Genomic DNA, 13278 nt, shown 5'->3' on the forward strand with positions numbered 1-13278 from the left:
AGCTGTTTGTCGGCTCAGCGCGATAGTCTGGATGCACGGGTGGCGACATCAAAGGTATTTGTCGACCACCCAGGTATGCCTCCTGGGATGAGGTTTACCTGGGTGGTCGACAAACACCTTTGATGTCGACACCTGCCATGTAAATTTAAATGAAGCGCCGATTATTTAAATCGCCGCTTCATTTTCCTATGTCTGGTAGCCTAATCTACATGCCTCTGGCGACAGAGGCATGTAGTCTAGACGTACCCTTAGGTTGAACATTGGGAAAAACCCCATAACCAACAGAATGATTAAGCACTGTAATGAATTGTCTAAGGAAGTTGTGGAATTTCCATCATTGGACATTTTTAAGAGAAAGTTAGACAACACCTGTCAGGGATGGTCTAAATGAGGGTAGGTGACTGGACTTGATGACATCATATGGTCCCTTCCAGTTCTAGTATTCTATGATTCGATAACTAGATTGCTGACCAAAACAATGGACCAACATTTTAAATCTGGTTAGAAGCAAATGTCAAAGTTTTCACAGATTGTTTTTGCTAATATCCCCCAAATTAATATGACTCCTCTGTTCTATGTAGGACATTTCAATTCCTGAAAATGTCAGTCCTATATGTAACGTTAAAAGCACCATTTGTCATGTGGGTGTTTCTGCAATCAAAATCATTTATAGATTTAATAGTATCTTTCTGTTTTTATCTGGTTAGGTCACTTTTTTAATGGATTTTTTAATAGATTGTAATGTAAGTTAAGGTCAGATTTAGTACACAATGTTCATTGATAAGAAACCACATTTAACCCAGAATTGTAGTTAAGGGAAGAGCATTTATGATTTTTAAGCAGTTTATCAATTTAATAATTTTCTGCAAAAGTACCCTTGACATTAGTTCAGTTACTGGAGTGTGTAAACACAGATGTGAAATTTTATTGTGATATACACTACTCATTTCAAAATGGCATCTATTTATAGCCGTGCAGACTTTTGAAAATTTGATCTGAAGAGTGAGTGAGTGTCCTTAAGTTCTTCCGACTGAATTTATTAAAAGAGGATAAGGCCCTTTAACCTACTCACAGCCCACTTTCACAAATATAGTTTAAATACCTGTTAACCGCATTCTTACAATTTTTCTCTTTTTTACTAACCTAAAACCATAGCGCCACATGTTTTCATTGTGGTTTTGTGAATTACGAGATATTCTTTTTTTGTGAAATTTGCAAAATTAAAAGCAAAATGAAATAATGAAGCTATGCAAAATCTCTGGCAAGTTGCTGGATAGTCTGTCTTTGAAATATAAAGGCTGGAGAAAATAATTTCAATTTAATAGCTCTTGGAGATTTTAAAAAAATATTCAATGTTTTGTAGGATAAGATTCAAGACTTTTTTATTATTATACTTACTGAATCAGTGATACATGACTGCTTCAAGAAATATAGCCAGCTTTCAAGAGTAAGTCCAAGAAAAGGAGTTAATTGTCCCCAGTAGTTTCTTCAGAGATGCATAATTCATGGACCTATTTGAGTAATAACAAAATAAAACTAAACCCTTATAAATGAATAAAGCTATTTCTTCTACAGGAAGAGCGAGACAGACTATTACTCTCTGTTACTATTTTTAAATTCTTGAGAGTTTCTACACTGGAATAAAAGACACTCAGCATGGCAAATGCTGTCCATGGTTTGCTGACTCAGGTTCTTAGGCTTAGGCTCTCAGGCTAAAAATGGCTGTCTAGACATTTGGACATGGGCTGGACCCCAGGCTCTGCTACTCTCCTACCTTATGGGGCTCCAGAGATCAGGCTTCAGCCACCATCCAAATGCCTACGTACCATTTTACAACCCTGCAGTTCAAGCCCCATGAGCCTGAGTCAGCTGACCCAGACCAGCTGCCAGTGTGTAAATTGCTGAGTAGATGTAACCTAAGGGTATGTCTATACTGCAAAGTAACACCAGAGTAATTAGAACTCAAGTTAGCTGAGCCTGAGTTGGAGTGTCTACACTTATTTATAATACCAAATTAGGAATTGTTGAACCTTTGGTCCCAACATGGGGCTCCATTATCTATACTGCATTATGTCGGCTCAAACAGAAACACCCATGTCCCAAGCTTCCTAGTTCATCCCCCCAAAATGTGACTGCTGTAGCCCTTTGTGGAGTGTGTGAAAACATGACTGTCCACAGGACAAAATAAGTAAGTCTGTAGGATTGTGGAATATTTTTGACAGCCTCCCAGAGCATGTATCCTTGTGTTCATAGGAAGTGCGTTATATGGGCTCGTGGTGCCCATGGTCCAGGAATATTTAGAGCCGGGGACCCTGCTACACCAATATTTGGAGTTGTGTCTCTCCCCCGGCCCTGCCTGGACCAGGCTCCGGCCACCATCTGCCGACCCCTCCCCCCCCCACGCGTCCTACCCCCCGGCCCCAGATTGTCCCCCCCAGCCCCAGGGCGCCCCTGCAGGAATGAAAGCTGAAATGCCACACAAGCTGAGAGGGGAGACACCCGGGCATGGCATGATGTCACGGCCCGGGACTTTAAAACCGCGCGGCCCAGCTCCAGGCCCGGCAAGTGGTCTGGAGCCCCGGAAGCAGCTGGGGCCTGATCACGGACTCCAGCACTGCAAACTGGAAGGAAGAAGGTGGGGAGGGGAGGGATGCAGTGGAGAGGGGAAAAATAGGAGGAAAGGGTGGGAGAGAAAGCGGCTTGTGCTGAGGAGAGAGGGGCAGGTCAGGAGAAGAAAGGGGAAGGTACCAAGGGACAGGGTGGAGGAGAGACAAATTCCAGGCGGCCAAGTGGAGACTGAGGAAAAGGGCAGGAGGGGAGGTATCAGTGGGAGTGGGGACAGGGTGATGCTGGGAGTGGAGAGGGTAAGGTCATTGGAGGAGAGAGAGGGGAGGGGGAGGTGCTGGGAGAAGGCTTGAAAGAAGGGGTGGGCATGAGGAAGGCGGGCATTGAGAAAGTCATGTGTGAGGTCACAGGGGCATGAGGGGAACGGGGGACAGAGGGTTGTGAGGGGGTGGGCATCAGAGAAAAAGAGGGCAAAGGGGACGGAGCAGTGAGGGAAGGGGGGCACCAGGAAGGTGCAGGGTAAGGGAAGGTGCAGGTGCCAGGGGATTCTGGGGGTGAAGCAGAAGGACAGACACCTGCAGGGGAGGGACCAGCACCAGAGGAGAGAGGCAGGGCAGGTGTGTAGAGGAAGGTTTTAGGAGAGGGAATGAAGAGTGGTAGCTCACATGATCAGAGTGGGGCTACTGGAGGAGTGGGCACAGGGGAGAGAGAAGAGCTGGTGGAGGGGGGCAGGTCTCAGGAGGGCTGAGGGCAGTGAGAAGGGCAGGAGTCAGGACAGCAGAGGAGGGTGAGGGGTTGGGGGGCAGCAGGCACCAGGGGAGCTGATGGAGCAAGGGGAGGAGACATGGCAGCAGAGGGAAAGGGTAGAGGTTTATAAGATATTTATTAATAATTTGGGTGCCACAGTGGCACATCCAAACAAGCCACATGAACTCAGTACTAGTGCACAACACAAAATTCATTCTGCTCATGGGAGGAAACTCTTAGAGTATGTTTAGACTACATGCCTCTGGCGACAGAGGCATGTAGATTAGGCTACCTGGCATAGGAAAATGAAGTTGCGATTTAAATAATCGTCGCTTCATTTAAATTTAAATTGCTGCGGCACTGAGCCGATCAGCTGTTTGTCAGTTAAGCTCGGTAGTCTGGATGCTCCATGGTCAACATCAAAGGCATTTGTCAACCTCCCCAGTATGCCTCGTGGGATGAGGTTTACCGGGGAGGTCGACAAATGCCTTTGATGTCGACCGCAGAGCATCCAGACTACCGCACTGAGCCGACAAACAGCTGATTGGCTCAGCACGGCAGCCATTTATCATTTTCCTATGCCATGTAGCCTAATCTGCATGCCTCTGTCGCCAGAAGCATGTAGTCTAGACATATCCTTAGAGGGAACACTTCCCCCAGCCTCTCGGCCCCTGAGTTAATGTCACACACATTGGGTTAATGCAATTGCAGGATAGTTGCATGAGGGGGGGTTGGTAGGTGCCAAACTAATCCCTATTGGTAGAAGGATGGTGGGAAAAGTCCTTAGAGAGGGGACTTTACTTCTGGCCATGTGTCCATCAGAGAAAACATTACGAACATTCCCACTTGGCCACAACAGGTACAACAAAATTTAATATAATATATTTGATGCACAATGGAATCCACAATGGGTTCGTTCCATAGTCAAAAGAGTATTAATAACGTTGATACTCTTAGTTAAATAATTTTTTCTTATGATAGTGATATTGTGCAATAAAGGGAAACTGTTAAATGCTTACAGTTTCCAGTCCATTTTTACATTATTTAATAAAATATATATCGGCTTACAGGGCAGGCCGGGGGGGGGGGGGGGGGGGGGGGGGAAGGCCGGGGGGAGAATAGACCCATTCTGGGCACCACCAAAAATTATACAAACCTGCCACCCCTGCTTGTGTTGTTATGTCTATATTAAAAATCAATAAAGTTTGAACCCTGGCTTCCGACATTCTGGATCTGAACCCTGAGTTAGCATGATTTGTGTGTAGATGGAAAAAGGATTGGGTGTGAGTTTGAACCCTGGGTATACATTGCAATGCAGACATATGACACTGGAAATGTCTTTGTATAAGGCAAGGTCTACACTGTGAGAGGTAAGTTCAGCGTCAGGTACGCAACTCCAGCTAGGTTAATATGTCGATCCTCCGGTAAATGGAGTCGTGGCCTAAGTAGTTAGGGTTCCAAACCCCCAGCCATTAGTGCCCAGGGCAGACAGGTTTCCAGTCTGTGAGTTTCAGGTCAGTAATTTTCCCCAGAAAAATCTATATTACATATATGATGCATGTATAATGGTAAATAGAGAAGTAATTTAACAGATTCTGTCATTTTACATCAAGAGTGATGTTGTCTGCCTCACAGCATTTACGTAAACAAGATTGTCACTTTTGCAAAATCATTTTCTACAAATCCTGTTACCAATTTGCATTCCAATCATAATACCTTCTCCTCCTCCACGCATGTCTTGCTGCTGTCTGGTTCATAGTTTCTGTTTTGGTTTAGAGATTGAGAAAAATAACTGTCTTTATCCACAGGTGTAATTTATTGGGTTGATGGGGAGTAATTCTTTTTTATAATGATCCCATAGCTAAATCACCTTCAGCTGTCCTCGGTCAATTAGAAAAAGATCCTAAAACTGATGCTTTTTAAATCTTCTGCTTTCTTTACATTCTCAGCACCATTCCAAAAACTCTGATGTAGTTTAAGTTCAGTTCTCAGTGTGACTTACCTTTTGTTTTATCCTTTCCTGCCTCTGCATAAGCCAGCATTCTTTTCAAGACTGTATCCCATAAATTCACATTCTTTTTGAGATTCTATAACCCTCTTTATTCAGCTGTGATTTTAATATTCCTTTTTTTCTGCTGAGATAATGGACAAACACCTTACTAAGTCAGAGTTCTCTGGAACTGGCAGTCATGTTATAATCAGAGATCACCTTGGCCACCTACATATATTAACGCAGTGAGGCACCAGGGCTTACACTGCTCTAATTAGCTAGAGAGGGAGACTAGGTAAGTTACCACGTAGCCTCAGGGTTTCCCTCTTCTGTGTTCTGTTGTTTCTAGGACACAGACAAATCTTATGTGTAAAAGAGCAGTAACCAGGCCTTCATTTGAGTGTAAGTCAACAGCATCATTTAAATGTCTAACTTTCTAATTAGTTGTATTCAAGTAATGAGGTGTCTAAATGCCTCAATCCACAACTGCAGTAAACAGTGGGTGCAAAATTGTGCTTTCTGGGTTAGAGGTTGTTGCTGACTAATAACTCCTGTATAAGTGGATAGATGGATTGGTGAGAAAGAGGTGCTATACAACATCCTTAGACAAACAGACACACATTTTGAAAATCTTCTGTTCTGCTATATATGCAACATCCATTAGACTTTGTTTGTGAAGTCTTTTCTAATAAGCTACTGATGATGGGAATGGTGTTTTCACTGGCTCTTAAATAGCATTTTAGGGCCAAAGTCTTTATTTTCAATAAATTGAATTATTTCTTTCTCAGCTTATGATGAGATCACTCTTCTGCTTTCCTTTTGCTTAGAAGAGTTAACTCTTTCTCTGTGCAAAACAAATATAATATGGGACAGACTTCATCATTGTCAGGGAAAAGACATATCAGCAGAAATGCTCCTGGTTTCTACCATAACTTATTTCTCTTCTTGTATTAATCTCTCTAATGTCTAATATTAAATCTAACAATAACCTGGCAGACCTGATTGTCATCTCCTCCCCCTCTACAGTTATATATGTATACTATTTTCCAAATAGTTAGCAAGTAGCATTGCCAGGTGTCCAGTTTTGAACTGAACAGTCCAGTATTTGAGCTTTCTGTTCAGGAAAAATATTGAGAAAATAAAAAATGAGAAAATATAAATGTCTGGTGTTTTCTAAATAAGATGTAATGTAGATTGTGATGTAGTGTCACATGTGTCTGGTATTTTTTGTTGAAACCATCTAGCAACCCTACTAGCAAGTAAGAAGAAATGGTGGGATAAATGCAGGCCTTGGGTTAGTGGGTTCAAGCTTTGCTTCAGTCACTAGAGTTATGCAAAATCTAAATTTGGTCCAAAAAACTTTCTAGCAAAAGGTTTGAAATTAAATTTCCAGCAACACAATCATGCGATATTAAAATAAAACCATTTTGTTTTTATAAACCAAAGACTAGATACATCTTTAGATCAGGGAAAGCAAAACAGAGATAAAGTCATGCTTTCATGTATCTGACCTTGGTAGTGAAAATGTTTCTACTGTAATTCAGTAAAAATCATATCTGGCTTCAAGATTAAACTATATGGGTTTGTGAAGGGGATGGTTTGATGAAATAACATGATCTTGGTAACTAATTGACCATTCATTATCAGAGGTAAATAGGTCAATGGAGGGATGATAGGAGTTACTATAGAGAACTTTCTGGGTGTCTGGCTGGTGAGTCTTGCCCACATGCTCAGGGTTTAGCTGATCGCCATATTTGGGGTCGGGAAGGAATTTTCCTCCAGGGTAGATTGGCAGAGGCCCTGGAGGTTTTTCGCCTTCCTCTGTAGGATGGGGTACAGATCACAGCTGGAGGAGTCTCTGCATCTTGGGGTCTTCAAAGTATTTGAAGGCTTCAATATCTGAGATATAGGTGAGAGGATTATTCTAGGAGGGGGTGGGTGAGATTCTGTGGCCTGCACTGTGCAGGGGGTCAGACTAGATGATCATAATGGTCCCTTCTGACCTTAAAGTCTATGAGTCTATGGTTCTTAATATTAAAAAAGTAAATGTTTATTTAGATATATTTTCCAGAAAGTCCATGTATCACAGTATCTTTCACAGGGTACATCTACACTACAGAGGAAAGTCGAAGCCAGGTCCATGCAAGCTGGGAGCTGCAACTGGCCCCAGGCCTTAGGTTCCCCACCCCTGATATAAAGAAATATAAAAATCACCTAACTTAAAAATTCAAATTTTATTTGTTGCTAATCCTCACTGAAGAATAGTTGTAGTTTGTTTGGAGGAAAAAAAGAATACCAAAGTCCAAAAAAAAAAAGTTTTTACTAATTTTTGGCACATGTGAAAAACAAGCAATTAGATTTTCTGTTATTTTAGTGGAGAAGTGGGCTTTAGTGTGTATTTGGAATAATGTTGCTTGCATAGTATAGCAAAAAATAATGTAAAACTCTACACTGCCACATCAGTGATTTTGTCTTTAGTTGTTGTTTTGTTTTGGTTAACAATAATCCCAACTATAAAAAATCCAACAAAGACCTAAATAACCAAATAACTTGTTAGTTTAACATTAAGGTTGTAAATGATAATACATAAAAGTCCTTTTGAATACAAGGAGTGAGTCGTGATTACTCACACGAGTAAAGCTTTGTGGGATCAAGACCTGAGTTAATGTACCATATTTGCAGTATGAGTGAGTTAACGTTGCTGTTGCAACCTTAAATTTTTAATTCATAACTTCTCTGTTCAAGGCTTCCATACTGCAAATATTAATTTAAAAGGGACCACCAGTCTAAACTAGCATCCTCCTCCTTGTGATACTGTGGATGTTTTATGTTCATTATGGATCTTACTGCTTAAAAAAAAGTACAGTCACAAGACATTTACTAATTGGACATGTTTGTGTATGTATGCAGCCAGTTTGGAACCTGCATCCTCTCCAGTTTTGTATGCCAAGTGACGTGGGAAAGCTATATGCCTGACCCTTGTCTCTCTCTTTCACATGAGCCTTTGATGCAGACACAAATGAGAGAATCACCCTGTTCTCTTGTGTCCATTACAAATTACAGACAGATCTGCTTGTGATGAGTCTGGGAGCTGCCTCCTTGACTCTGCTCAATTCCTCTGTCGAAACCTGTTTGAAAATGTTGTTGGTTTAAGAACATCAACAGCAAATCAAACACACTTTATACTGTGATGGGATCCTCCCCACCGCTCTCCCCCCCCCCCAAAAAAAAAATCTATTGCTGTGACAATTTTTCTCCTTAAACGTTCAGCTAGCCAAGAAACAATGGTGTTTTAATTCCAGGAAAAGCTGCAGTATTAGGTAGTTGCCTTCTTTAAAATACATCACTTTAATTCCCTTGAAGTTGTGGGTGGCTCCTATGGTCAGAAAAGAACCATCTTTTAAGATGTGTGTCTTTTTCAGAAGAGAAAGTTCTCCCATTCTCCCTTCTACCCTGGTCTCTTCAGAACTGATGGTAGTGTTGTGGAGCCCATGGTGGGATGGAGGAGGGTAGTTACCCAGCCACAGAATACAGTTACAAGATAGATCCAACACCCTGTCCTCTATGTACAGCAGCAGCATGACCGCAGAGGCTTCTGAGCCTTGAAACTGAAGTAACAGCTAAAAATTGACTCTCTGGCACTTCAAGGCCTGAGGGAGAGAATTATTCTCCTATTGGACCCCAGCAAATGTCCCTTATAGTTTGACCTCTGCACAGGCTATTTTGGCGGGATACTTAGCTTTTGTCACACACTTTGGGTCAATTTTCAGCATCACTGATTAAGGTTCCAAATACACAGTCATTTCACAGTTGTTTGTAGGCATATACAGTCAAATGTTGTCTGACTTCATCATTCCATACTCTCCAATTTTAAGAGTAGAGTATTAAAGGTACCAAATTCAGAAAAATCTAAAGATCTGGTTCCTGCAGCAACAGGCATTTATCTACATTGTTCATACTTTGTTTTCTTGTATGATGAATATTTTACATGAAAGACAGAAATCAAAAATACATAATAGCAATGTTGTTGGGATGATGTTCCGGAGTGATTTTTAACCTTTCACTTTCTTGATTTTTGTTTGTAATTTAAATTTCATGTTGATATGTGAAAGTTTTTTTGCTTTTTTAAAATAAATTACATATAACACATAAGAAGGCATTACAATCTGTTGTGGATATTTTAACATCCTTTTCCCTGTTTTCATTCCGCTGTTGGATATATCTGTGATACCTTTTTTTTAATTGATATAATATCCAAGGGTAGCATTTGGCACATCATGTCAGTATCTGTATTAATGTTGAAGATGGAGTATCTCAGACACTGGCCAAAATCATAAATGAAGATTTTGATGATCAAAGATGAATTTGAGTTTCAAGCTAATCAGCTGCTTAGTTTTTTTTCTTTGCCCAGATAACTTGATTAAATTTAGCTTCTTCAAAATTTAAAAATATCTTGCTCTGCTCCTTGGAGTTAGATTATGCTTTGCAGTTTGAAATAATTTAAATTCATTTGATTTGGGTTAAAGCTTACCATTACTACATGAGAGCTTGGTGTATGAAAGCTCTTTCTGTTTAGCAGTAAAATAATTCCCAGGAGCTTCTTCTCTATTTTTTAAATGTATTGATGCTATCTTCCACCTTCTAGTTTATAAAATGTTAAAAAAGAAACATGCACCAAAGTTTCATATTAGTACTATTGCTTTTTTGAAAGTAAAGGTGCCAAAATGCAACTTTCATTGCTCCCTGCAATTTACATATGTCAAAACCTTGAAGGCCTTCCTTGGATCTTACAGAAGCAACAATCTTTGGCACACTTTCAGAATAGGTAATGACTGTCTAGGAAGGAGCACTGCAGAAGGGGACCTGGGAGTTATAGTGGATCTCAAGCTAAATATGAGTCAACAGTGTGACACAGTTGCAAAAAAAAAACACCAACAAAAAAAACCAGACATCATTCTGGGATGGATTATCAGCAGTGTTGTAAGCAGGACAAGAAATAGTTCTTCCACTCTACTCCATGCTGATATGGCATCAACTGAAGTATTGGGCACCACATTTCAGGAAAGATGTGGGCAAACTGGAAGAAAATCCTGAGAAGAGCATAAAAAATGATTAAAGGTCTAGAAAACATGAGATCCCTTCGAGTTGTACAAGGTTGTGATTCTAGAGCAAAACTCAGCATGTTTTCAGGTGTAACAACTGAGTAAATGAGTATAAAGAGTTCTGGATTTAGTACATGAATATTTTATGATTCAGTGTTGTCACCATTTAAATAGAGGGGAAATGAACTTTGAAATTGTTTCTATATTTAATAGAAATTTGCTTTTCCCAAATAACTGTATTGTGTCTCATGAACATACTATAGAATAATGGGACTGCATGGGACATGTAGAGATCATGTAATCTAGTCCCCTAAATTTAAGGAAGGAATAAGTTTCATGTAGGCTACTGTTTCCCAAATAGTGCTCCACAGAACCTTGGGGTTCCGCGAGAACCCCTTCCCCCCCCCCCCCCCCGAGCCGGTATTAGTGACAGGTGAGCTGGGTAGTCGCCCGGGGTCGCCATTTTCAAGGGGCTTCTGGCCGCGGCAGTCTTAGAGGCAGGCCGGTGTTTTCTGTTTTGGGGATTTTTTTGCTTGACAGTTCCCCCCCCTCCTTTTTTTTGGTCGACCAGTTTCCCCCAGTGTGTGTTTTTTTTTGTTTTGTTTTTTTTTAAGGGTTTCATGGCCAAATAAAATTAGGAAACACTGATCTAGACCATTCCTGATAGGTGTTTTTTTAAATTTGCACTTATAAATCTCCAGGATACTTGGCTGGTTTGACCATTGATCTGGCCCAGTTCTTATGTTTTTTAATTTTTTCTTTAGGATTATGCACATGGTTATGTGCCATGCAGAGTTGAAGCCCTGGTTTCTGCCTTCTGTATTCCCTGTCTGCCTTTACAGTTTGTGGCTAATAGAACCCTTAAGTTGCTCTGCCACATCCAGAGTATTGAGCTTCTTTAGAAAGATCAGTGAATATACTTCAATTCACTTCAGTGGGCAATGATTCAATCTCCACTGCTGAGCACAGTGAACATCACTTATACTTGTGTAGAGTGCCAAATGAATGTCATAGGTCACTGTGATGCTTTGGTATTATTTTACACTGACTTTGCACATATGCTAATAACTGTACAAGGTGCCCAGGAGTGGAGAATTACCTACTTTGTGTATAATGAAAATACGTGCAGATAAAATGAGGCTATGGAAACATGGAGTTAAATAGCTGCACAGATGCATATTGTCTTATAGAAATACAGTATTTCATTCCCTGTTTGGGAAAGAAATCAAAGGGCTGTTTGAAGAAAGTTATTTTTAGATGACAGAAAAATAGTTCTATTTGTGTTTAAGCTTTTTCATTTTTCTGTCTCTGAAGTTGACAGTGAGTTACTGTACCTATTTACTATTTGTGGAATATTTCTGTTGGGTCATTTGTTATTGAAACAGTTACCCAAATGACTGACAATCGGCATGTACCAAAAATATGCAATTTTATATATGGAATATGTACAGGAAATTACGTTTATAAATGAATAAACAATAAATCCTGTAGTTATTGATTCATATTTACTGAACGTCACTTTCAGATCTCAGAATACTGAAAAAAGAAGATTTAGCATGAACCATTTTTCTACAGACTGAGGTTCTGCTCCTATTTAGACTTGTAATTAAATGGGCTATTTAACTGTCTATTTATAATGCCTACAACTTCCTGTTATGTCATTTTTATATTTAAAATAAATGATATGATTTGCTTTTAACAGTCTACTTTTAATATGAAAATAGTAGTTTTCCTTTTTATTTAATCCTTATGGCTGTGCCCAAGAAATTTTCTTTTTATTGTACTTTTTAATTTGCGTTTTGTAATTTGTGACTTTCAGCACAAGGTATCTCTTTCTAAGACATTATCTTGTGAGTGTTTGTACCTCTAGCTTTGTTATCTGTGGATAACATTTGTAAGGCCCTTATATTTGTTAAGTTACAAATAAAATTCTAGCTATCTCTCTCTATATATTAATATATCAGCAGTATATATATTAATAAAACTAATTATATTCCACCTTAAAAAATTGCCATGAACACCTACCAGCTGAAGCACAAAATCTATTTCCATTCCCTGTGCAACTGGAGGAAAAAATAATTGACTAGCCCAGAAATAATTATTGTATGGGTTAACAGAATTTCAAGATTGTTAAACTTCACATGAGTTGTCAAAGGAATGCTTTTGGTAGTTTTGTAGATGGAGCAGAGCTAAACCCCTCCATTAAAGTTACCCTAGAGAGCCAAAGAGTAATTATTTTAGTTCCACCCAAGTAGTTGCCCATTGATGGCAGCGTAATCTATAACGTAAATTTGTTCTCTAGTATTTATTTGTATTACTCTTCCATTAAAAATTGTAATTAAATCACAAACATGCTGACCAGTTGTCAGCATTATTTCTGAGAAACTCCAGAGTTGCTGTGAAGATTAAGTTTATTTCTAAAGGAAAATTAAAAGGTAATTTCTTAGTAGGACAGAGTTTAGTCATCACTGACTCATCAGACACTGTGTAGACTTTCTTTGACACTGTTTAAAAATAACAGTGCCACGAAAAGTAATTTCAAAACAAGAAATGCTCTCTGATGTCACCAAAGTAATAAATATTAATCACTTGCTTTTTGTAGGAGTTCTCTGGAATCTATCCTCGTGTGATGCACTGAAAATGCCAATCATCCAGGATGCCCTTGCAGTGTTGACCAATGCAGTGATCATCCCTCACTCTGGTTGGGACAACTCACCCCTCCAGGATGATCACAAAATACAGCTCCATTCATCACAGGTGCTTCGCAATGCCACTGGGTGCCTAAGGTGAGTCAGCTTAATCCATGCTATTTTATCTTGAAGTTTCATTCCCAACACTCAATAAACTAAACTTGGTTTGCATTTCATTGTGGAA

At 39.9% G+C, this 13278-nt stretch overlaps 1 protein-coding gene across 8 annotated transcripts in view; it reads left to right on the plus strand.

The window, feature by feature from the left end:
* The window catches only part of CTNND2 (catenin delta 2), a 1073049-nt gene that overhangs the window by 844273 nt on the left and 215498 nt on the right, over positions 1-13278 (plus strand). For all 8 annotated transcript variants that reach the window (XM_006120137.4, XM_006120139.4, XM_075921468.1 and 5 more), the window contains one exon: positions 13007-13190. In XM_006120137.4, coding sequence (XP_006120199.1) covers positions 13007-13190 — 184 coding nt within the window. The remainder of the gene's footprint in view (positions 1-13006; positions 13191-13278) is intronic.

Source organism: Pelodiscus sinensis, chromosome 2 (assembly GCF_049634645.1).
Source record: "Pelodiscus sinensis isolate JC-2024 chromosome 2, ASM4963464v1, whole genome shotgun sequence".
Taxonomy (NCBI): domain Eukaryota; kingdom Metazoa; phylum Chordata; order Testudines; family Trionychidae; genus Pelodiscus; species Pelodiscus sinensis.